Raw genomic sequence first — 27,692 nt, forward strand, 5'->3', positions numbered from 1 at the left:
CCAATTCCTGTTGATCTTGAATGCATGACCAGTACATTTCATACTTCCTAATGCTCAGCATCAGCTTAGTCCAGTAGCCTGCATCCTGTGGCACTGTTTCACAAAATTTATGGCTCCCAATCTTTTGCAATTGGAATCCATTAACATGATAAAAGCCTGGGGAAGAGGTGGGAGAATGGATCAAGGGAAGCGAGAGATGTGTTTTTTTATTGTACGGATAGAAGGCTAATCATTTTGCTCCACTTTACGGTTTCAAATGATCATTGTAACGAAAAACATAATCGTGCTCTAAGTGGACCTCTTTGACTGGTGTAGATACACCACTGTTATAGATAAAGCCTTTCATTCGAGAAACAGTTGTGACCGTTGAAGTTCCTAATATAGCTGAAATGACAAATTGTTCTCAATGTGTTATTAAAGATTTTTTACAATCAATAACCTAAAAATACGCCACTAATTCTACGCATTTTAAGTCAAAGTTTGTTTTTAAAGATGACTTTATTGACAACACTATAGTTTAAAAAAGCCAAAGGTGCAATAATTCAGAGTTTGGTTTATAATAATAACATTTTTCTGCTGATAGACAGATTTTATATGGGTACTTTATTTATTATTGTAAATTATGCCTATTTCCAGAGACACTTGGCAATTTGTCCCATTATCATCTTTGCCACTCCGAATCGTTTTTGTTTGAGTTTAATTTTCTTTAAAGATAAGGTTTTCCTGATTGACGAAAGGTGTAAATCAAGGACTTTGCTTGGGCTCTAACATGCAGAAATGAGACGAGGAAGTTGCTCTCACTGTGTAAGGCACTAGCAAGCTATCCGCTGATAAGACACATCCCTGGGGAGAAGGAATGCTTGCAGCCATTACAGAGAGCCTCCCCATTGGGGTTTCAAACCAAATATTTGGCCTATTTATGGTTTTCCGAGAAAGCACCAGAGAATTTGATTTGTGCTGCTACTGCTTACTGCTCCCCGCCAAAGAGTACACTCTTAACATTTCCCCAGGCTAAGCATGTCCATTGTGTAGGAGGCGATTGGGTAAGATTTGACCTGGCTCTATACTGTGAATGAGATTTCCATTTCCTAACACCCATTTTACACTACTGCACAAAGCCACAACATAGCTCTCTATGTCACTGGAAGGAAACTGGAGCACCCGGAGGAAACCCACACAGACACAGGGAGAGCGTGCAGACTCCACACAGGCAGTGATCAAAGGCCGGAATTAAACCCGGGTTTAATTAAGCTATTTTTGTTCCACAGCTCCAGACTAACACTTGAATTTCTGCAGGGGTTCTCTGTTGCAGTAATACTGGGAAGAATTGGGATTTCCGGGGCCTTCCGCTAAAGTTAGGGGAAAACATCTGCCAAAGTTTCACTTCTATGTAAATTCACTGTAAGAAGATGTCAGGGAGAGGGGTTGGCATCCACGTATGCTGACTGCATCAGCAACCAATCTAATTAGTTCACTCGAATAACTACTTCATAGGTCATTGGAAGATTATAGAGAGAAAGCTTCTTCTCATGTTCAGGACCTTGGGGCACTCCAAAGCACTATACAGCCAATTAATTACTTTTAAAATGAAGTCAATATTGTCATGTAGGAAACGCCACAGGCATATTTGTGGACAGCCAGCCCCCAGAAACAGTGATGTGATCATGATGAGGTGGGACTTTTTCTTGGTCATGTTGATTAAGGGGTAAATATGGGCCAGATTTTCATGCTATGAATGAATTCCTCTCTCCTTTAAAATTAGACTTGGGGTAGGGAGAGTAGAATTAGTCTTCGCTAGCCATGTGGAATGGGTAACAAATCAGAAGCCTGGTTATTTATTTATCAGTGTCACAAGTAGGCTTACATTAACACTGTAATGATGATATTGTAAAAATCCCCCACTCACACACTCTGGCGTCTATTCGGGTACACTGAGGGAGAATTTAGCATGGCCAATGCACCCTAACCAGCACGTCTTTCGGATTATGGGAGGAAACCGGACCACCCGGAGGAAACCCATGCAGACACGGGGGGAACATGCAAACTCCGCACAGATCGTGACCCAAGCCGGGAATCGAACCCGGGTCCCTGGCGCTGTGAGGCAGCAGTGCTAACCACTGTGCCACCTGCTTTCTTTCTGTTGACCAAGGGAAAGAAATGTAGGCAAAGCGTGAAAGGCCAAGATTCACCATCACCAGTTTATGCTACTCGTGAAAAGCAACCCCACCCCTCCTCTGTGAAATTCAATTAGTGCCATTCTTTAGAAAGTTTACTGAATGCATAAAAATACCAATAATACCATCAACTGAAGACACCAACATGAACCTTTCTTTTTAAAGATAAATGGACATTATCTGAAGTACAGGAATAGTGAATTATGAAACTCAGGTCATCTGGAAACTATAACAGTTACACGATCCAAAATCTACACATGTCACTCATTCTTCTGTTGGAAGATCTAGGCGCCATTAAATGCAGGAATTAAGAAGCCAATGGGTTGATCCTACCCGACCGAAGTGGTGAGAGTTGCGCACACATGGAAACTGTCATTGGCAAGTAAATCTAGCTTCAATTGTCAGTTTGCGCTAAATCAGCTGATCTCAGAAGGCATTGTGAAAGAAATTATACAGTTGGCCTCAGGACGCCCGACTACAGAACAGAAATTAAGTTTATTTATTAGTGTCACAAGTAGGCTTATATTAACACTGCAGTGAAGTTACTGTGAAAATCCCCTAGCTGCCACACTCTGGCGACTGTTCGGGTAACACTGAGGGAGAATTTAGCACGGCCAATGCACCTAACCAGCACGTCTTTCAGACTGTGGGAGGAAACTGGAGGAAACCCACGCAGACACGGGGAGAATGTGCAGACTGCACTCAGATAGTTACCGAAGCTGGGAATTGAACCCGGGTCCTTGGCGCTGTGAGGCAGCATTACTAACCACTGTGCCACCCTGACACCCCCGATGAACATGAGTTCTTTCATCCGTCACCTGGATGCATACGTCTGTATTTCAGTGAGATTTTTTCTAAGGGACGGATTGAATCAGATGCTTCTGTGGTGAGCAGCAAATATTTGATTGTTCCCTCGTTACATGGGAATCACAGAAAGAGCCAGCGCGAAGAGTATTTTCCCAAAATAAATATCTTTTCCTTCTACATCAGAGTCTGCCCAGTGGCTGCACACCATTTCTCCAAACCTCCAGTATTAGACTGGGTTTTGTAGTGACTAGAATGATGGTTACATCCTTTTTAATGGTAACTATGCTACAATCAGACGGGGGAGGGGTATTGATGGGACGCACATATGCACTACAGGGTAATCCACAATCCAGGGAAATCCAAAACCGGCATTGCCTCAGTCTCGAGGCTGCCAGATGTTGGACATTGGACAAACTCGACATCTAAGTAGTTACGCCTGGTCAGTTTGTGTAAAACCATTTTAGTCAAGGCCACCACATTCTCCATAAGACCCCTTGTGCCATAGCAATCAGGAAAGATTCACACTTTATGCTTCGGGTTACTGAGGCCAATTTTAACACACTTAGAATAGAATCATAGAATCCCTACAGAGCAGAAAGAGGCCATTCGGCCCATCGACCCTGCACCGACAGCAATCCCACCCAGGCCCTATCCCCACGTATTTACCCCGCTAATCCCCCTAACCTACACAATTGAGCATGGCCAATCCACCTAACCTGCACACCTTTGGAGTGTGGGAGGAAACCGGAGCAGCCAGAGGAAACCCACGCAGACACGGGCAGAATGTGCAGACTCTGAACAGACAGTGTGACCCAAGCCAACAATCGAACCCGGGTCCCTGGTGCTGTGAGGCAGCAGTGCTAACCACTGGGCCACCGTGTCGTCCACTTGTCACCAGCCTGGCTAAGACCAGGAATCAGCAGTGGGATTTTCCTGGCTCCAATTCATTCTACCCCTCCTAATTATTTCTGTTATATGTTCATTTTCTTCTTTGCTCCCTTCGAGGTATCAAGGTTAATACCTATAGGAAAGCATTCCAGAGGCTCAGAGAGATTACTGGGCAGGTGGAGGCAGATCCTTTGGGACATTGAGGACACTTAACAGAACTCGATATTACAATGACAGGCACTTGTACTATTTAAACTGCTGTCACCAGGTGGTCCTCGGGCCTTTAACACACAAAGCAGCAAAAGGCAGTGGTGGATTCCACATAAAGGCAGCAGAGGAATTGGTCAATTCTGCCTTCAAAATAGTTATGTTCGACCAAAGCGTCTACTGCACAAATTCCCAGGGGAGCCAATTTTGGACAAGCCCAATTTGGGACCACCTTGGAGCCTGATGTGACTTTTGTACAAACTTCAAGGCGCAATATGGCCCTAGTAATTCACCCTGTGACACAGCACGTGAACGGTTAATATATCTGAAATTCCACTGTACATATGCAGGCATCAATCCATTAATTTCAAAAAAATTAGTACTACACTACAACACCACAAGGAAGTTCCTCAAATGATCGTCAAATGTACTTGTGCCAGTATCCCATCATGAATTGCCAAGGCTAATGTAATTCAGACATACAGCAATCTCTTGCCACCATTAGTAATCACAAACATCATTGGCTGCTCACTATGCCTCCTCATTACCACTATCAACTCACATTCTGCCCAACTGAAAACATTGAGTTGTTCTGTAGGAGTGAAAGTTGGTTTCACTATCCATCAGAACTCACGCCAGTGAAAACAACAGAAGAATTAATGGATAATGGAGTCAGCTACAACTGGAGCCTAATTCAGGGGTTTTAATTAGTTGATATAAACCAAAAAGAAAATGGATAGCTAATAGTGAGTTCCAGGTCTACAATCTACATCAATGGATTTGGGTGATTTATACAAAAGAATAATGGATACCTGGGTGTGAAGTACATGTCTGTAATCTAAAGCAAGGCATATCAATGATTGATAGAAAAGTAGAACAGATACCTGGAGAGAGCTGTAGTTTATTTGAGGGATTCAGATAGTTGACATTGAAGCTAATAGATAACTGGGAGCGAGCTACAAGTCTGGAGGCATTTCAGATTAGTGTAAATCACTGAACTCAGATGGTTATATAAAAGAATAATGGGTACTTAGGAGTGAAGTTCAGGTTGTAATCTAATGGAAGGTTTTAAATTGTAAATGTATTGAGTCTTGCCTAGTTGAGGAAGGTTGTGGGTGAGATATGGCAGGATTATCTGATTTAGGGTAATATTAGGCCAGTTAATTCGTGGCATTCGATTGTGTCACAAATCACAGGAGCAATCTTACTGAGGCTGGAAATCATTCCCTGATGCATGTTCATTGTATGAGACCATTAGTATCAGGAGGCATGTGTATTTGGCACACTTCTGGGTCTACAGTGGCTGGCATTGTGGGCCATTGGATGCTGCAGACCTTCCAACTCACCTTTGTTACAAAGGTGACCCCCTCATTCCTGCACAGGCTCTGGCACTTTCAACAGTGACTCGCACACGTACCTCATTACTGAGCTTACCCGCACTCTCACTGCATCAAACAGGAGGGACTCGTGACGTTTTGGAGAGTTTAGCAGCACCCTGCATCGGCCACAGCTTGGTTGGGTTTTCACTCTCACATCAGGTGTTTGGAAGGTCTGTTGATGGGTGCTCCCCACGTAAATAACCCACAATGACATTCACACAAGATAATGAACCATTGCCTGTGCAAGCTTGTTAAGGGAGGAATCTGGAATTAATTGCAGGGTAATTCCGTGCCTGTCCACTCTGTCAATTTGAATTGTTGGGGGGTGGGAATGTACTAACTCTGAAACATTGCTTGTTGTTTTGGGGTTCTGTGTGCGTGTTCCGGACTCTGGGCACCTGTGTGATAACAAGCTGCCCCTCTTTGGAAATACAAACTGCCCATTTGAGAGGCTCCAGCACAGAAAGTTCAGACCCACCTTTGTTCTCGACTTTGAGGTCTTCCTGAAGGAGTTCATTTTGTCGGTTCCCAAGTACAAACGCCAGGAAGGAGAGGATTAACGCGTCCAGGATCCCGATGATCGCCAGGATGTATGCCCAGCGTACGGAACAGTTCCCCAGTGCGTATTTCCCCGTTTTGTTCCCACACATGCGTCTCACAGCGTCCGAGTCCCATCCGTCAGGGAATATCATGCAGCCCAGCACAAGGCAAACAGCTGCAGGAAGGATGGAGAGAGAGAGAGAGAGAGGGAGAGAGAGAAAATAAACAACAGGTGGTCAGGCAAACATGTTGAAGGAGATTCACAGTAAGAAGTCTCACAACACCAGGTTAAAGTCCAACAGGTTTATTTGGTAGCAAATACCATAAGCTTTCGGAGCAATGCTCCTTCGTCAGATGGAGTGGTCTCTGTTCTCAAACAGGGCACAGACACAGAAATCAAATTACAGAATACTGATTAGAATGCAAATCTCTACAGCCAGCCAGGTCTTAAATGCACAGACAATGTGGGTGGAGGGAGCATTCAACACAGGTTAAAGAGATGTGTATTGTCTCCAGACAGTACAGCTTGTGAAATTGTGCAAGTCCAGGAGTCAAGCTGTGGGGGTTACTGATAATGTGACATAAATCCAACATCCCGGTTTAGACCCTCCTCATGTGTGCGGAACTTGGCTATCAGTTTCTGCTCAGTGACTCTGCGTTGTCGTGTGTCGTGAAGGAGAATTCACACAGCAGAAAGCTTTCTCCTTTATTAATAAAACCGATACAGGGGAAACGTGCCTGGCACACTGACAGTCCATGTCACTTCTGATGGGAATTCTTTAAATTGCCTGGGTCACTAATGCTCAGATGATACTGAGAATTGCTAGCATAAGCTTTTGGGAAACTATTATTTAATATATTGGAAATATTAATCACAGTAAGTGAATGCCGATAGTTCTCTTCACACGAGATTGATTACTATTTACCTAAGCAGCTGCAGAGATTTTGCTTTGTTTCCCAGTTTTATCAGAAGTTAGATTTAGATCGAGAAAGGCCCGTCAGCTTATTTTGTTTGCAGAATGCCAACCATACCATCCTCCATCCAGCTGTTTCGTGATTAGATTCAGTGTCCTATCGTCACTCTCCCCGGCAATGTGTTCCGGCTAGGATCATCTCTCATCATTGCCAGCCTCCTCCTGACCACACACTCACACTCACTCACACACTCACTCACACTCACACTCACTCACACACTCACTCACACTCACTCACACTCACTCACACACTCACTCATACCCACACTCACTCACACTCACACACACACTCACACTCACTCACACACACTCACTCACACACACACTCACTCACACTCACACACACACACTCACTCACACACTCACACACACACACACACTCACACTCACTCACACTCACTCACTCACACATTCACTCATACACACACATTCACTCTCACACACACTCACTCACACTCACCCACACTCACAGGCACTCACTCACTCACACACACTCACTCACTCACACACACTCACTTGCACTCACACACACTCACTCGCACTCACACACACTCACTCGCACTCACACACACTCACTCGCACTCACACACACTCACTCACACTCACACACTCACTCACATACACACTCACTCATACCCACACTCACTCACACACACTCTCACACACTCACTCACACACTCACTCACACACACTCACTCACACTCACTCAGACACTCACTCATACCCACACTCACTCACACTCACACACACACTCACTCACACACACACTCACTCACACACACTCACTCACTCACACACTCTCATACTCACTCACACACTCACTCATACACACACTCACTCACACACACACTCACTCACACACACTCACTCACACTCACACACACTCACACTCACTCACACTCACACACACACTCACACACACACACTCACACTCACTCACACTCACTCACACACACTCACTCACACTCACACACACTCACTCACACTCACACACACTCACTCACACTCAGACACTCACACTCACACACACTCACTCACACACATACACTCACTCACACACTCACTCACGCACTCACACACACACTCACACTCACTCACGCTCAGACACTCACACTCACACACACTGACTCACACTCACTCACACTCACACACACCCACACACACTCACACACACACACACTCTCACTCACACACTCACTCACACTCAGACACTCACACTCACTCACACTCACACACTCTGACTCACACTCACTCACTCACACTCACACACACCCACACACACTCACACCCACACTCTCAAACACTCACACACTCACAGTCACTCACACACACACACTCACTCACTCACACACACTCACTCACTCACACACACACACTCACCCACACTCACTCACACACACTCACACACTCACACTCAATCACACACACACACACTCACACACACACTGACTCACACTCACACACACACACACTCACACTCACTCACACACACTCACACACGCTCACACACACTCACACGCACTCACTCACTCACACTCACTCACACACACTCACACTCACTTGCACTCACACACACTCACGCGCACTCACACACACTCACTCATTCACACTCACTCACACACACTCACTCACACACACTCACTCACACACTCACATACACACTTACTCACACACACTCACTCACACTCACACACACACACACTCATATTCACTCACACACACACTCTCACACATACTCACTCATACACACACTCACACACACACACTCACTCACATTCACTGACACACACTCACACACACACTCACTCACACACACACTCACACACACTCACACTCACATACACTCACTCACACTCACTCACACACACTCACACACACACACTCACACTCACTCACACTCACTCACATACACACACTCACACTCACACACACTCACACTCACTCACACACACACTCACACTCACTCACATACACTCACACTCACACTCACACTCACACACACTCACACTCACACTCACACTCACTCACATACACTCACTCACACTCACACACAGTCATTCACACTCACACACACTCACTCACATGCACTCACTCACACTCACTCACTCACACTCACACACACACACTCACTCACGCACACACACACTCACTCACACACACTCACACTCACACACACTCACACACACTCACTCACTCACACACACTCACTCACACACACACTCACTCACACACACACACACACTCATTCACACACACTCACACTCACTCACACACACTCACTCACACTCACTCACACACTCACTCACACACTCACTCACTCACACTCACACACACACACTCACTCACACACACACACTCACTCACACACACATTCACTCACACACACATTCACTCACACACTCACACTCACTCACACTCACTCACACACACACTCACACTCACACACTCACACACACTCTCACTCACCCACACTCACACACACTCACACTCACTCACTCACACACACTCCCTCACTCACACACACTCACTCACACACGCTCACTGACTCACACACTTACACACACATACTCACTCAGACACTCCCACACACACTCACTCACACTCAGACACTCACACACATACACTCACTCACACACTCACTCACACACTCACACTCACTCACACACTCACACTCACTCACACACTCACTCACGCACTCACACACACACTCACACTCACTCACGCTCAGACACTCACACTCACACACACTGACTCACACTCACTCACACTCACACACACCCACACACACTCACACACACACACACTCTCACTCACACACTCACTCACACTCAGACACTCACACTCACTCACACTCACACACTCTGACTCACACTCACTCACTCACACTCACACACACCCACACACACTCACACCCACACTCTCAAACACTCACACACTCACAGTCACTCACACACACACACTCACTCACTCACACACACTCACTCACTCACACACACACACTCACCCACACTCACTCACACACACTCACACACTCACACTCAATCACACACACACACACTCACACACACACTGACTCACACTCACACACACACACACTCACACTCACTCACACACACTCACACACGCTCACACACACTCACACGCACTCACTCACTCACACTCACTCACACACACTCACACTCACTTGCACTCACACACACTCACGCGCACTCACACACACTCACTCATTCACACTCACTCACACACACTCACTCACACACACTCACTCACACACTCACATACACACTTACTCACACACACTCACTCACACTCACACACACACACACTCATATTCACTCACACACACACTCTCACACATACTCACTCATACACACACTCACACACACACACTCACTCACATTCACTGACACACACTCACACACACACTCACTCACACACACACTCACACACACTCACACTCACATACACTCACTCACACTCACTCACACACACTCACACACACACACTCACACTCACTCACACTCACTCACATACACACACTCACACTCACACACACTCACACTCACTCACACACACACTCACACTCACTCACATACACTCACACTCACACTCACACTCACACACACTCACACTCACACTCACACTCACTCACATACACTCACTCACACTCACACACAGTCATTCACACTCACACACACTCACTCACATGCACTCACTCACACTCACTCACTCACACTCACACACACACACTCACTCACGCACACACACACTCACTCACACACACTCACACTCACACACACTCACACACACTCACTCACTCACACACACTCACTCACACACACACTCACTCACACACACACACACACTCATTCACACACACTCACACTCACTCACACACACTCACTCACACTCACTCACACACTCACTCACACACTCACTCACTCACACTCACACACACACACTCACTCACACACACACACTCACTCACACACACATTCACTCACACACACATTCACTCACACACTCACACTCACTCACACTCACTCACACACACACTCACACTCACACACTCACACACACTCTCACTCACCCACACTCACACACACTCACACTCACTCACTCACACACACTCCCTCACTCACACACACTCACTCACACACGCTCACTGACTCACACACTTACACACACATACTCACTCAGACACTCCCACACACACTCACTCACACTCAGACACTCACACACATACACTCACTCACACACTCACTCACACACTCACACTCACTCACACACTCACACTCACTCACACTCAGACACTCACACTCACACACACTGACTCACACTCACTCACACACCCACACACACCCACACACACTCACACACACACACTCTCAAACACTCACACACTCACACTCACTCACACTCAGACACTCACACTCACTCACACACTCTGACTCACACTCACTCACTCACACTCACACTCACACACACCCACACACACTCACACACACACCCACACTCTCAAACACTCACACACTCACAGTCACTCACACACACACACACACTCACTCACACACACTCACCCACACTCACTCACACACACTCACACACTCACACTCAATCACACACACATACACTCACACACATACATGCACTCACGCACACAAACTCACACAAACTCACACACACCCACACAAACATACTCACACACTCACACTCAGACACACACTCACACATTCAAAGAACAAAGAAAATTACAGCACAGGAACAGGCCATTCGGCCCTCCAAGCCTGCATCGACCATGCTGCCCAACTGAACTAAAACCCCCTACCCTTCCGGGGACCATATCCCTCTATTCCCATCTATTCATGCATTTGTCCAGATGCCCCTCAAAGGTCATTACCGTATCTGCTTCCACTACCTCCCCTGGCAGCGAGTTCCAGGCACCCACCACCCTCTGTGTAAAAAACTTGCCTCGTACATCTCCTTTAAACCTTGCCCCTCGCACCTTAAACCTATGCCTTTGAGGAACTGACTCTTCCACCCTGGGAAAAAGCTTTTGACAATCCACTCTGTCCATGTCCCTCATAATCTTGTAGACTTCTATCAGGTTGCCCCTCACACACACTCATACACTCACACACACGCTCACATTCACGCTCACACACTCACACACACACACACACACTCACACACACACACACACTCACACAAACACACGCACACAAACACACACTCAGACATACACAGACTACACACACTCATGTACTCACACAGAGCCACACACACACACACTCAGATATGCACAGACCACACACAGTCATGTACTCACTCTCACACACTCACTCACACACTCACACACTCACACACACTTACACACACACACACACACACATCTATTCCTTGTTGACAACATCTACACACAGTGGGAAGCACTTCTTAACTCACAGATGCTTTCTATGAGTAAGACTGTATGATCTGCCAAGGTAAAAACTCATGTGAGTTGTAAAAGGTTTCACCAGCTCAAAACAGGAGACTTGGGATTCCTGACCACTTGTCTCTGGCATGGGACTGGGACTCAGGAATGGGACTGTGTGGTCCAGCTGAAAATCCGCTGGGGATCTTTCGCATCCATTTGCCCACCTGAATTAACTTGCAGGCAGGTCTTCAAATGTGACCCGCACTCCTGCCCACTGTGGGCAAGAGACTGTTCAAGGTTAACACTCAAAGATCTATCATCTGTAATCCATCCTACAATTATTGACAGGGCAGATTCACAACTCTCAGAGAGAAACTGAAGCATTTGGTGTCCGTTATGCAGCAAGATCTGGACAACATTCAGGTTTGGGCTGATAAGTAGCAAGTAATATTTGTACCGTACAAGTGCCTGACAATGACCATCTCCAACAAGAGAGAATCTGACCATTGCTCTTTGACATTCAAATGGCATTACCCAATCCCCCACCAACAACAACCTGGGTGCCTATCACTGACCAGAAACTGAACTGGATCAGCCATATACTGTGGCTACATGAGTAGGTCAGAGGCTGGAAATTCTGTATGGAGTTAAGATTTACGAGGATGCTACTGGGACTTGATGGTTTGAGTTATAAGGAGAGGCTTTTTTAGACTGGGACTTTTTTCCCTGGAGCGTAGGAGGCTTAGGGGTGATCTTACAGAGGTCTATAAAATAATGAGGGGCACAGATCAGCTAGATAGTCAACATTTTTTCCCAAAGTTAGAGAAGTCTAAAACTAGAGGGCATAAGTTTAAGGTGAGAGAGGATAGATACAAAAGGATCCAGAGGGGCAATTTTTTCACACAGAGGGTGGTGTCTGGAACAAGCTGCCAGAGGCAGTAGTAGATGTGGGTACAATTTTGTGTTTTTAAAAGCATTTAGACAGTTACATGGGTAAGATGGGTACAGAGGGATATGGGCCAAATACGGGCAATTGGGACTAGCTCAGTGGTAAAAACTGGGCCGTATGGACAAGTTGGGCCGAAGGGCCTGTTTCCATGCTGTAAACCTCTATGACTCTATGACCTCTGAATGGATCCCCCAAACCTGGCCACCATCTACAAAGCACAAGTTAGGAGTGTAATGGAATATTCTCCATCTGCCTGGATGAGTGCAGATGCATGGGAACACCACTATCTGTAAGTTTCCCTCCGGGTCGCACACCATCCTTATTAGAAATATAATCACCGTCCCTTCAATGACACTGGGTTAAAAATCTTGAACTCCCTCCTTAACAGCACTGAGTGCATCTACACTACATGGACTGCAGCAGTTCAAGAAGCCCCCACCTTCTTGGCAATGAACGTCGTAGGCCCTGTTAGTGGTGCTCACATCGCAGGAATTAATATAATGGGTGTAGAGGGCTAACCCCACTTTCTCAAGGTACCAGGAAGACTAAACTGTAATCCATGATGGTATTTCTCCAGGCTTTCAAAGGTAGGCGCTTTGTTTTTGTTTAATATTTTTGCCCAGTCTCGTTGAAGGAGAAACAGCTTCCAGACAAAAGGCCAAATGTTGTAGATGCCAGGCATGCCAGTGGTATCATGCCCATTTTCTCCCTCAAGACTGGGTGCACAACTTTGTTTATGGTGCCCCTGGACATACACAGCATCTCACTCATTCTTGCTGTGCTATTAAGGCCTGGTGGTTAGGGTCAACCAAGATTCCCTGCTGGCATTCACAATCAGTCCAGCCTCTCCCTGTAGACCTTGTTTCCAATGGGGTTGCCCCTTTGAGAGGGAGTGGACAATTAGTCTCCCAAGCATTGCTGCTGACGACTTAGAGGAAAGGATCATTGGGCACTGTTCAGGCTTGCAGAGTACTCTGGCTATCATGCCCTACAGTTCCCACTTGGGAGTTAACATCAACCTGCATAGCTCTAAGAGCTGGCATTTCAAATAACTCACCTTATTTTGGGTACACATTCGCCTCTAAAATAGAAGATCACTCTCGGGCAAGTGCCCTACCTGCCCCACGCTTTAAAATTTAAATTTTATTTATTAGTGTCACAAATAGGCTGATATTAACACTGCAATGCAGTTACTGTGAAAATCCCCAAGTCGCCACACTCCGGCGCCTGTTCGGGTACACTCAGGGAGAATTTCGCACGGCCAATGCACCTAACCAGCATGTCTTTCAGACTGTCGGAGGAAACTGGAGCACCCGAAGGAAACCCCTGCAGACACGGGGAGAACGTGCAGACCCCACACAGACAGTGACCCAAGCCGGGAATCAAACCCGGGTCCCTGGCATCATGAGGCAGCAGTGCTAACCACTGTGCCACCGAGCCACCCATTTGTATAGAACCATATCCAGTGTGAGTAGGGGTAGAGCGATGCTCCTTTAGCTAAACTGTGCTTAGATGCCACTGACTTGCCTTTGCTTATTGGTCGAAGCATGCTGCAAAGCTCCAATGGTTTGTTCATTGATTTGTGGGTTTTAAGTGAAATAAACACCTTGATTTTATCTGTGATTTACTGTCTCCTCCATCTGTCTCCTGGGCTGTGCAGACAGATATCCTACCTCCAGGCCTACGTCAAGCATTGTCATTGAGCCAACACCGGGGGATGTGAAAGAGTGACACTTTGCGATTGTTCCTCATCTCCCTGTGGGGAAAAGGGACTGATGGCCTCTTCATTCTAAGGACAGAGCTGCGGTCGGAATGCCATTGTGTGAGGATTCAGGCCATTCAGATTGATTGAAAACAATCCCGGCTTTTAATCCCTTCCCGTCGAGCCTGCACGCCAGAGGAATTCTGATGAATTGAATGACAAACTAATTTTGGAAGCTGCATTTTCTAAATTCATCCGTAAATCAATGGGCTTTGAATACTGCTGATGCTTTAGGCCAGTGAGAGGCTGCAGAACACAAGGACTGGCAGGATTGGTATGGTAATGAGTGGTTTACCATAACGTCAGACTTCGGCACAGCAAACTTTACCTGGAGTGCTCACTTCTGCTGTCAGTCTCCACGCAGTTTAACACAGACTGTAAGAAGCAACAGGAGCAGCAGGCAGACAGACATGCACTATGTTTGGGGAAACTCCTGCCAGCTCCAATCTGTTCTCACTAAAAGCATGGAAATCCTCATGCAGTCGTTTATTCATGTGTTGATTCACACATTTTCAGACACTCTTACTGCCGACTGCCACAATTTTCTTTGGCACAGTCTGAATATACAAACTGCGATTTCTGGTCTAGATTTCACCCTGATGTATCCCAGTTTCCAATTCCTGTCGCAAAATTGCGGCATCGAATGAATTATTTCATTTTCCTGCCTCGACCCTCATCAGTTCTGCGTGCACATTTTATCACTGTAGAATCCCTACAACGCATTGGGCCCTTCGAGCCCGCACCAAGAACAACCCCACCCAGGCCCTATCCTCATAACCCCATGTATTTACCCTGCTAACCCCCTTACACTTGGTCAATCAGCCTAATCCACACATCTTTAGACTGTGGGAGGAAACCAGGGAAACCCGGAGGAAACCCACGCAGACACGGGGAGAACATGTAAACTCCACACAATCACCCGAGGTCGGGACTGAACATGGGTCCCTGGTGCTGCGAGACATAGACTCCTACAGTGCAGAAGGAGGCCATTCGGCCCATCAAGCCTGCACCAACAACAATCCCATACAGGCTCTATCCCCGTCACCCCATGTTAACCCCTGCTTAACCAAGGGGCAATTTAGCATGGCCAATCAACCTAATCCACACATTTCACATTTTTGGAGTGTGGGAGGGAGCCGGAGCACCCGGAGGAAACCCACACAGACAGTGACCTGAGGCCGGGACTGAACCCGGGTCCCTGGTGCTGTGAGGCAGCAGTGCTAACCGCTGTGCCACCGTGCCGACACTATGATTAATGATACCATAATCCTGTTTCATGGGTGATTTGTCACCACTGAAGAAAAATGAAAGAAGGCCTTGAATTTGTCCAGCCGCTATGAAGACATGCTTATATCAAATAGTTGCAGAACTTGAGTATTCTTGCAATGCCTCCACCAATCAGAGTCCATTTGCCAACCAATCAGCACTCTCATCTCATGCAGAATAAACTATTGTTCCCCTGTTACCTTTGGTAATTTCTTGTGAGCTGTCCTGGTGGGTACAAGACAAAAAGCTTCCATAGCTTATCTCTTTTTTCAGTTATTAATTTTTAATTCATCGACTGGAAATAGGAATTGGAATTTGAACAAAGGCAGGTTTTTTGGAAAAAGATCAAAGTGATTTCAACCTGCATCAAAATGGCTGACATTAATATACATTACTATTTATATATTCCAGATTCCAACCCTGGGGAGAGGAGTCGGCAAGTCTGGAAAACACTCCAAAGGCAATGTCCCCCCCACCACAACCCCACTACCTTGGCCAGGTGCTGCCGTATTGATAAGATATCTACGAAAATCATCTCCAGTATTAGTTCGCCAGACGAGATAGGGCAGCACGGTGGCACAGTGGTTAGCACTGTTGCCTCACAGCAGTTCTGCTAGCTGAGCAGAAACTAATAGCCAAGTTCCGCACACATGAGGACGGCCTCAACCGGGATCTTGGGTTCATGTCACACTATCTGTAATCCCCACGACTTGCCTGGGCTTGCAAAATCTCACTAACTGTCCTGGCTGGAGACAATACACATCTCTTTAACCTGTGCTTAACCCTCTCTCCACTCACATTGTCTGTACCTTTAAGACTTGATTACCTGTAAAGACTCGCATTCCAACCATTATCTTGTAAATTGAGTTTGTGTCTATATATGCCCTGTTTGTGAACACAGCTCTTCACTCACCTGAAGAAGGAGTGACACTCCAAAAGCCTGTGCTAGCAAATAAGCCTGTTGGACTTTAACCTGGTGTTGTGAGACTTCTTACTGTGCCTACCCCAGTCCAACGCTGGCAACTCCACATCCTGGCCTCAAAGCGCCAGGGTCCCAGGTTCAATTCGGCATCTGTCTGTGTGGAGTTTGCATGTTCTCCCCATGTCTGCATGGGTTTCCTCCAGGTGCTCCAATTTCCTCCCTCAGCCCAAAGATGTGCGGTTAGGTTGATTGACCATGCTAAATTGCCCCATAGTGTCATGGGATTATCAGGTAAATACGTGGGGTTGCAGGAATAGGGCCTAGGTGGGATTATGGTTGGTACAGACTTGATGGGCCGAATGGCTTCCTTCTGTACTGTAGGGATTCTATGGATTTATTCAATAGTTGAAGATGAACCAATCAAAGGTTAATTGCCTGGACCAAAGTTTTGATTTTTAAGATAGTTCGTCAGATGAGATATCCAAGTTATAATTGGTTTAATCAACTTTGTTGGAATTACAGGCAGTTGGATGGGGTTCGCATGGAGAGCTCAAGTCTTTTGTGTGATTTTAAGCCCATGTTTCTCGTCAGAGCAGAATTAGCAATCGAGCTGAATGCCGTTCCTACCTTTCTCTCGCTCACATGCTTGGAACCTGAATACTAATTTGACTATGTCTCCATTCTTCAGTAGACTGAAATTTCTGAATGGAAGAATCCAACTCCACAGCAGTGTCTCCAGGAAGGCAATTTAGTTTATTTATTCGTGTCACAAGTGGGCTTACCTTGACACTGCAATGAAGTTACTGTGAAAATCCCCCAGTCGCCACACTCCGGCGATTCATTTAAATAAGCTCGTCCAAGAAACAGGCAGGAAAAATTCCCATTTTCCCACCCGTTGGGCACTTAGTTTTTAGGGGGGAACATCGCGCCCAACACCATGACTGGCACGGTGGCACAGTGGTTAGCACTGCTGCCTCACAGCACCATGGACCCGGGTTCAATTCCTGGCTTGGGTCTGTGTGGAGTTTGCATGTTCTCCCCGCGTCTGCGTGGGTCTCCTCTGGGTGCTCCGGTTTCCTCTCACAGTCCAAAAATGTCTGGATTAGGTGGATTGGCCATGCTAAATTGCCCCTTAGTGTCAGGGGGATTAGCTAGGGTAAATGCCTGGGGTTATGGGGATAGGACCTGGGTGGGATTGTGGTCGGTGCAGACTTGATGGGCCCAATGGCCTCCTCCTGCATTGTAGGATTCTATGATCTTTCTTTGTTAAACTCAAGAAAACCTGTCTTACTCATTATTTGATGATCACAGAATGTAAACGGGCATGTGTATGCTGAAAGGTCACCTATCTTTATCTTTCAAAAGCAGCTGCTGCAGTCAATCAAGGAGAGGGAGGAGTGGGGACCTTCTTAACTCCCTTCTCTTCACACAACGCTTCTCATGATCTCTGGATGTCTCAAAAGTGCTTTACAGCCAATGAAATACATTTGAAGTGTAGTCACTGTTACAATGTAAGAATGAGGTTACAATGTAAGTATTCGCATTCCAACCATTATTCATGTAAATTGAGTCTGTGTCTTTATATGCTCTGTTTGTGAACAGAATTCCCACTCACCTGAAGAAGGGGCTTAGAGCTCCGAAAGCTTGTGTGGCTTTTGCTACCAAATAAACCTGTTGGACTTTAACCCGGTGTTGTTAAACTTCTTACAATGTAAGAAACCAGGCAGCCAATATGTGCACTGCAAACACTCACAGAAAGCAATGTGATAATGACCATATAATTTATTAGTCATAAGCAGGCTGACATTCACACCGCAATGAAGTTACTGTGAAAATCCCCTAGTCACACACGAGTTACACTGAGGGAGAATTTAGCACGGCCAATGCACCTAACCAGCACATCTTTTGGACTGTGGGAGGAAACCAGAGCACCCGGAGGAAACCCACGCAGACATAGGGAAAATGTGCAGACTGCACAGACAGTGACCCAAGCCGGGACTCGAACCCGAGTCCCTGGCGCTGTGAGGCAGCAGTGCTAACCATTGTGTCACCATACTGTCCCATTTTCTATGATGTTAATTTAGGGATAAATATTTTCCAGGACACTGGGGATAACATCTCGCACTTGCATCCCTCCCTGCCACCCCCATTTCTTCTTCAAAATAATGCCATGCATTATTTTATATCCACCCGAGCTGGCAGTCGAGCCTTGGTTTAATACTTCATCTAAAAGATGGCACCTCCAGCAGTGCAGCACTCCCTCAGTACAGTACAGGAGTGTCAAGCTTTGTGCAAGTTCTGAGCTGCTCTGGGTACATTGCAGTGAACTGCCAAATATGAACACTATCAAAAATAGCTTGAGTACTGTTGAAAAGAGGGACATGTTGTCGAAGCTTTGTATCTTGCACTTATCAGGACAAATGCAAGAATTCCAAATTTCCAACGGTCGCAACAATTTATGCTACAGGATGAAAGGGTGCTGATTGGTTGGCAAGCCACTTCTGATTGGCTGAGGCATTGCCGTGGAGAAAACAAAAGGAATATGTTCAAGCCTTGAGTCTTTTTTAAATTATTCAGGAGGTTGGGAAGTCGATAGCTTCCTGTTGCTTTTTCCAGGGCTTGCTTCAGCCAATCAGTGCCCTTCTTTCCTCTGGTGTTATTGTAGGGATCGTTCGAAAATTGGCATTCTTGCGTTTGTCGTGATGAGTGCAAGTTTTGGCAACATGTCTATCTTTGCAGCAATATTCTGTGTTACCAAACGACTGTTTATCGACAATTACTCACATTTATATCCAGCCATAAATGGGCTTTGCAGGTCAGTTGGAATTCCACCGTGGGGGATGAAAATTGAGGATTCCCAAGTAGCCAGAATTGAAAGAGTGCAGGGCTCTAGGGGCTAAGGGTTTACTGAGAATTTCCGCTCTTGCCCCATTCATGTGAGCCTGTATACCTACCTGGTATCTCCTCTCCCATTACCTCACAGCCTCCTCTTCCACGCCCTGCATTTCCGTACATCACTTTCTGTAGCACCATCTCCATTAGGCCAAGACCGCTAGAGACTTCATAGAATCACAGAATCCCGACAGTGCAAAAGGAGGCCATTCAGTCCATCGAGCCTGCACCAACAGCAATCCCAGCAGGCCCTATCCCCACAACCCCACGTAACCTCTCATCCCCCTGACACTAAGGGGCAATTTAGCATGGCCAATCAACCTAATCCGCACATCTTTCAACTGTGGGAGGAAACCTGAACACTTGGAGGAAACCCACAAAGATATGGGGAGAACACAGGGAAGGCGATGTGGTATTATCGCTAGACTATTAATTCAGAAACTCAACAAATGTTCTGTGGACCTGGGTTCGAATCCCGCCATGGCAGAAAGGTGGAATTTAAATTCAATTTTAAAAAATCTGGAATTAAGAATCTACTGATGAACATGAAACCATTGTCGATTGTCGGAAAAACCCATCTGGTTCACTAATGTCCTTTAGGGAAGGAAATCTGCCATCCTTACCTGGTCTGGTCTACGTGACTCCAGAGCCACAGCAATGTGGTTGACTCTCAACTGCCCTCAGGGGTGGACAATAAATGCTGGCCAGCCAGCGACGCCCATGTCCCACCAATTAATTAAAAAAACATACAAACTCCACATAGACAGTAACCCAAGTTTGGAATTGAACCCAGGTCTCTAGAGGCAGCAGTGCTAACCACTGTGCCACCGTGCCTTGTGTGCTAGGAGAGAGCTCATTCCGCACTACATTAATTCACATTTTATAGTGAAGGAAAGGACTAAGAATGTCCCATGACACTTCACAATCTTAATTTAGTCACTGTAAAATGAAGGAAATACAGTAGCCAATTTACACACAGAGACTAACCACAATGAGATCAATGATCAAATTCATTATCAGTGTCAATTGAGGGATAGATATTGATTAGGAAACTGGGAGACTCCAGCGCTCTTCTTCCAGTCATGCCACGGAATGCTTTACTTCTACTGAAAAGGACCGATATGTCCTTGGTTTAACATTTCATCTGATCAATGACACCTCCAACAATGCAGAACCTTCCTCAATATTGCATTGACGTGTCAGCATGGATTACATGCTCAAGTAGAGCGTGAATCCACAGCTTTTGACTTGGAGGCAAGAGTGGCAGCACACTGATCTAAGATTAAATAGAAACAGGCTACGCAGCCCGAAGACAGTGTGACCACGATGATAACGTGGTCGTTGTAAGGCAGTGATTACAATGATGGTTGATAACAATAAACCTGCTCCTTTTGATCTTTAGATTAACAAAGTGCCAAACCTCTTTATAAACGTGACAAGTAACACCAAATTTTGGATCTTTGGCTTTCACATCTTGTGCAGCTACAAGTCTCGCCGACTTAGATCGCAGCCCTGAGTTGTGGAGCAGAATGCTAACAAACACGAACATATGGGCTTGTTGAACAGGGACCACGGACACCTGCCAAACATCAGCTGTAAAGAGCTCTCCTGCAGCTTAAGAACATCCATCACGGATTTAAGGAGCAGACAGAACAGATTGGCATTTAAAGGATTTTAACCGACTTTTACAATGCTTGCAGATACTGAATGAAACCCGGTCGAAGATAAAACAGAATTAACCCACTATTTAAAAGAAAAATCTATAAATGAAAAACTCCCAATTCCTTTGTTGCGGAAACTTGGAGAGATGTGAGTTTTCCATTAGCTTTTGCGCTTCACTTCACTTGAACTGGAATGTAGCAAATAGGATGTGCAATGAACCGTAAATCTTATTTAAATACTTTCAGAAAGCGCAGCAAGTATTCTGACAGCTAATGTCATGCTGTCAGCTCCAAGAGAGAGGAATTGCTCTGGGTTGCAACGTGCAGCAATTTCGAAACACGTTGTACCTGGAAGCATTCATCATGTTGTAGCGGATGGTGTGGGGCCACCATCCCCCCCCCCTCCCCCCCCACCATCCCCAACCCTCCCCCCCCACCATCCCCAACCCTCCCCACCCCATCCCCACCCCACCATCCCCAAACCCCACATCCCCAAACCCCCCCCCCACCATCCCCAACCCCTCCCACCAGCCCCAACCCCTCCCCCCCCCACCCCCCCCCCCCCCCCCCCCCCCCCCCCCACCATCCCCAACCCCCCCCACCCCATCCCCAACCCCCCCCACCCCATCCCCAACCCCACCATCCCCAAATCCCCCCCACCTCCCATCCCCAACCCCACCATCCCCAACCCCACCCCAACATCCCCAACCCCCCCATCCCCAAACCCCCCCCACCCCACCAGCCCCAACCCACCAGCCCCAACCCCTCCCCACCCCACCATCCCCAACCCCCCCCACCCCACCATCCCCAACCCCCCCACCATCCCCAACCCCTCCCCACCCCACCATCCCCAACCCCCTCCCCACCATCCCCACCCCACCATCCCCAAACCCCCCCCACCCCACCATCCCCAACCCCCCCCACTCCCACCATCCCCAACCCCCCCCACTCCCACCATCCCCAACCCCCCCCACCATCCCCAACCCCCCCCACCAACCCCAACCCCTCCCCACCCCACCATCCCCAACCCCCCCCCACCATCCCCAACCCCTCCCCACCCCATCATCCCCAAACCCCCCCCACCCCACCATCCCCAACCCCCCCCACCATCCCCAACCCCCCCCACCATCCCCAACCCCCCCCACCATCCCCAACCCCCCCCCCCACCATCCCCAACCCCCCCCACCATCCCCAACCCCCCCCACCCCCACCATCCCCAACCCCTCCCCACCCCACCACCCCAACTCCCCCCCCCCCACCACCCCAACTCCCCCCCCCCCCCCCCCACCACCATCCCCAACCGCCTACCCCCACCATTCCCAGGTCCTAACATCACCATCACAGAACACTGCACTAACATTTAACAAATGATAATCTTCCCTATCCCCATCTGAATCAAAACCCGGGTCTAGAAAATAACAAAGTGGTTTAAACATATTGGAATCAGAAAGGACTAATTAATTAATAAATGTGGCCAGCCAGCCACGCCCATGTCCCATGAATGAATTTTTTAAAAATTGTCTCCAAAAAGAAACCAAAAGCATTTTCAACAGGGCAAAAATTACACTAAATATAGAAAGACTTATGTTTATGTAATGCCTTGTTGCATCATCCAAAAATCTGCCAAAGTGCTTTCGATACAACGATTTACTTCAAAACGCAAAAGATTGTCAGGTGAAAAGGAAGGCTTGAAACGAAGATTTGCATTTATATAATGCTTTACCTGACCACCAGAAGTCTCAAAGTGCTTTACAGCCTACAAAGTACTTTTAATCTGTGGTCTCTGTTGTAATGTAGGAGACGTGACAAACAATTTGCATTCGGCAATTTCCACAGACTGCAATTTGGGCCGGAGGTTTACCGCCTCGCCCTCCCCAGAATCGGGCCGGGCAAGGCTCGCAGAATGGCATTCTCCGCTGGCCTCGGGCGGACCAGGCGGTAAAATTCCGGCAGTGATAATGACCATACCATCTATTATTTGCAATGCCGATTTAAACGATAAATCCTGATTTGATTTTGATTTGATTTATTATTGTGACACGTATTGGGATACAGTGAAAAGTATTGTTTCTTGCGCTACACAAAGCATACCGTTCATAGAGAAGGAAAGGAGAGGGTGCAGAATGTAGTGTTACAGTCATAGCTAGGGTGTAGAGAAAGATCAATGTAATATGAGGTAGGTCCATTTTTAGAAGTCTGAAGGCAGCAGGGAAGAAGCTGTTCTTGAGTTGGTTGGTATGTGACCTCAGACTTTTGTATCTTTTCCCCGACGGAAGAAGGTGGAAGAGAGAATGTCCGGGGTGCGTGGGGTCCTTAATTATGCTGGCTGCTTTGCTGAGGCAGCGGGAAGTGTAGACAGAGTCAATGGATGGGAGGCTGGTTTGAGTGATGGACTGAGCTTCGTTCATGACCCTTTGTAGTTTCTTGCGATTTTGGGCAGAGCAGGAGCCATACCAAGCTATGGCACAACCAGAAAGAATGCTTTCTATGGTGCATCTGTAAAAGTTGATGAGGGTCAGAGCAGGCATGCAAAATTTCCTTAGCATAAAGGGAAAATAGAGGCGTTGGTGGGCTTTCTTAACTATAGTGTTGGCATGGGAGGATGATGACAGGTTGCTGGTGAACAGGACACCAGGGATAACTTCCCCTGCACTTCTTCAAAATAATGCCATAGGATCTTTCACATCCACCCGAGCAGCCAGATGGATCTTCGGTTTAACATCTCATCCAAACATTTCCAATAGTACAATGCTGCCTGAGAATCGCACTGGGGCATCAGCCTTCATCTTATGCTGAAGTCCCGGAGAGGGACCTGAACCCAGAATCTTGTGAATTGGATGCAAATTTGTTATCAACTGAGTCACGGCTGACACATGGACATAAGCAAGTGACAGGAACAATAAACATCCCCTTGTATGAGGTTCATAGCTGTGTACGTACATGTGTCAGCGTGAGTGTGAAGGACAGAGTGCAAGAGTCCAGATAGAGAAGAGATAGAGGCACAAAGAGAGAAAATGCAAAAGAGGAATTGCTCATGATGCACTGCTGTAGAAATGTGCTCCTGCCCTGCTCTGATATTGCACAGTAGCACAGTGGTTAGCACTGCTGCTTCACAGCGCCAGGGTCCCGGGTTCGATTCCCGGCTTGGGTCACTGTCTGTTTGGAGTTTGCACATTCTCCCCATGTCTGCATGGGTTTCCTCCGGGTGCTCCAGTTTCCTCCCACATTCTGAAAGACGCGCTGGTTAGGTGCATTGACCCGAACAGGCGCTGGACTGTGGCAACTAGGGGAATTTCACAGTAACTTCATTGTAGTGTTAATGTAAGCCTTACTTGTGACTAATAAATAAACTTTTTTTTTTATATCGCTACTTGCTGCTCGTGGTCCTAATTTCTACTAAGGTATTGGTAAGCAGAAACATTAGGCACAGCTGTGAAGGATGACCTGGATGCAATTTTAATACTAAGTCGGATTCACACTCCCTGAACTGTTGTGAGACCATTCAGGTGGAATTCAGTCCACTAAGAAGAATCTTATTTAGAACTGAGCAATTAATTGGCTGTTCTGGTATTTCAGATTATATTTACAGGCCCTACCAGTTTTCAAACTAGAAACATCTGGAGCTGGTGAGATTTACTGCCGATCAACTATTGTCCTTAAACCCGAGTGAAATGGGCAATATTGAACCAGATTTTGGGATGAGAGTAATGATCATGCACAGTTAAATTGGGAAAGTGGCAGTCCAAATTTTCATTATTGCCACAAAGGCTTCGCTATATGGTACCTCACCGAGGAAGGGCATGAGGTTGCAGTATATACCTATTAGATACCCAACATATACCACGGGCAAAGTTAGTGTTTGCCTTATCAAGCATAAGTGATTTTTTTAAACAGCTTAATAGATCTTAATTACTACAAAACAACCTCTCTGACATTTAAAATTTACTTGTAAAAGGATGGATCTCATTCATTTCTTTGTTAGGAATTTAAAGGATTCAAATGTTAAAAAATGTTTTATTTTTCATTGGTTTTTTTTACTTCTCTCTCTTAACTCAATATTTCTTTCTCTCTTTATTTCACTTTCTGCACATGATTTTACATTAAATATTCCAACTTCCACTTCCTGATTTAGACTCTGCGCTGCTCAGTGAGGATTCTTCAATCTTGAAAAGGAGACATGTTGTTGCTTGCCTTGCTCACACTTGTTCCAGATCCCCTGACAGCAAAACTGTCAGTGCTCACCTTCATTAGCCTCACACACCCCCTCCCCACCCCATCCCCCCGTCTCTGGTAGCAACTTCGGGAGTCCACACATGAGGAGAATAATGCTGAAATCCAATCGTTGCTGCCAGGAGGTGTGGTGAACAGGGTTCAAGGCAGTTGGTGAAGGTAAAACTAAGACACAGAGGCCGGTATTTTACGGCCTTGTCCGCCCCAATTCCGGCCAGAGTGTTTCCTTGCTGAGAGAGTTTATTGACTTTGTCTAGTGCCAACACGTCTCACCCATCTCCAGTGTCCCAGCTATCTCCTATTTATGTGTTCAAGCGCCCATCATCTGTTTCCCTTAACAATGAAATTGCCATTTGATAAGACATTGATGGGGTGCACTGTTGAGGTTCCCTGACAGTCAAAGGGCTGTCACCCCCACCCTGACCCCTCCCTCTGCCTAAGGGAGAGCACTCCCTGAGTATTCAAAGAATTGACAAAAGTTTCCGCCTTTATGCTGTCAGGCTTGCTATAAAAACCCTTTAAAAAGTTACACCTTGTTGAATGAGGTGTAAATGGGCCTATTACAGTGTTCAAAGTTCATAATTATTGCCAAAAACCCTGGTTGGACATGAAAAGCTATTTTTTAATTTATGGAATGACAAATTTTCTCCTTATGATAAAAACCTCCAAATATTAAAACAAATTGTTATGATATTTTTGCTTCTATCTTAAGCCAAGCACAATCTTTTATTTTGAAAAAAGTTTATTTATTGGTCACAAGTAAGGTTTACATTAACATTGCAATGAAGTTACTGTGAAATTCCCCTAGTCGCCACAGTCCGGTGCCTGTTCAGGTCAATGCACCCTAACCAGCACGTCTTTCAGGATGTGGGAGCTAACCGGAGCACCCGGAAGAGGAATGTGAGAGGAAACAGGAGCATCCGGAGGAAACCCACGCAACACGGGGAGAACGTGCAAGCTCCACACAGATAGTGACTCAAACCGGGAATCGAACCCGGGTCCCTGGCGCTGTGAAGCAGCAGTGCTAACCACCATGCCGCCCCAATTAATTATCTGAACATTTAATTTACAAGTGAAGGATAATCAGAGTTTTAAACTTCCCGCTTTGCTGTCTGTGTAAATACTTCAATGTGCTTACCCTGCTTGATGACATCTCTGCTGCTGGATGTCTGGAGATCCCTTGATTTGGTGTCAGATTGAAATTGCTGTCAAGAAAGTGTAAATCCATGCCACCGACATCACTAAATACTTGAGGAATGCTTTCTTTGAGATTAATGTCAAGCACTTGTTGCTTCATTGCTGACTGCAAAATCCAGCCCGTTAGTTATGTTATGTAAGCTAAGAATCAGACCCAGGCAGGATGCATCTTGAGATCCTAAAAGAGGTGAGGTCCTATGTTTCAGGGCTCTATTCAGTATGGATACATGCTAGAGAAGTTTTTAAGTGCGTTTATTTGTGTCACAAGTAGGCTTACATTAACACTGCAATGAAGTTACTGTGAAAATCCCCATGTCGCCACATTCCGGCGCCTGTTTGGGTGCACTGAGGGGGAATTTAGCATGGCCAATGCACCTAACCAGCACGCCTTTCGGACTGTGGGAGGAAACCAGAGCACCCGGAGAAAA

At 46.5% G+C, this 27,692-nt stretch overlaps 1 protein-coding gene across 1 annotated transcript in view; it reads right to left on the minus strand.

The window, feature by feature from the left end:
• Nucleotides 1-244: 244 nt before the first annotated feature.
• Nucleotides 245-27,692, minus strand: part of lhfpl4a (LHFPL tetraspan subfamily member 4a) — a 154,243-nt gene continuing 126,795 nt past the window's right edge. The window contains exons 2-3 of the mRNA XM_078210173.1: nt 5,889-6,170; nt 245-384 (exon numbers count right to left, since the gene is read on the minus strand). Of these exons, the coding sequence (XP_078066299.1) occupies nt 245-384; nt 5,889-6,170 (422 nt within the window). The remainder of the gene's footprint in view (nt 385-5,888; nt 6,171-27,692) is intronic.

Source organism: Mustelus asterias, chromosome 3, assembly GCF_964213995.1.
Source record: "Mustelus asterias chromosome 3, sMusAst1.hap1.1, whole genome shotgun sequence".
NCBI classification, from domain to species: domain Eukaryota; kingdom Metazoa; phylum Chordata; class Chondrichthyes; order Carcharhiniformes; family Triakidae; genus Mustelus; species Mustelus asterias.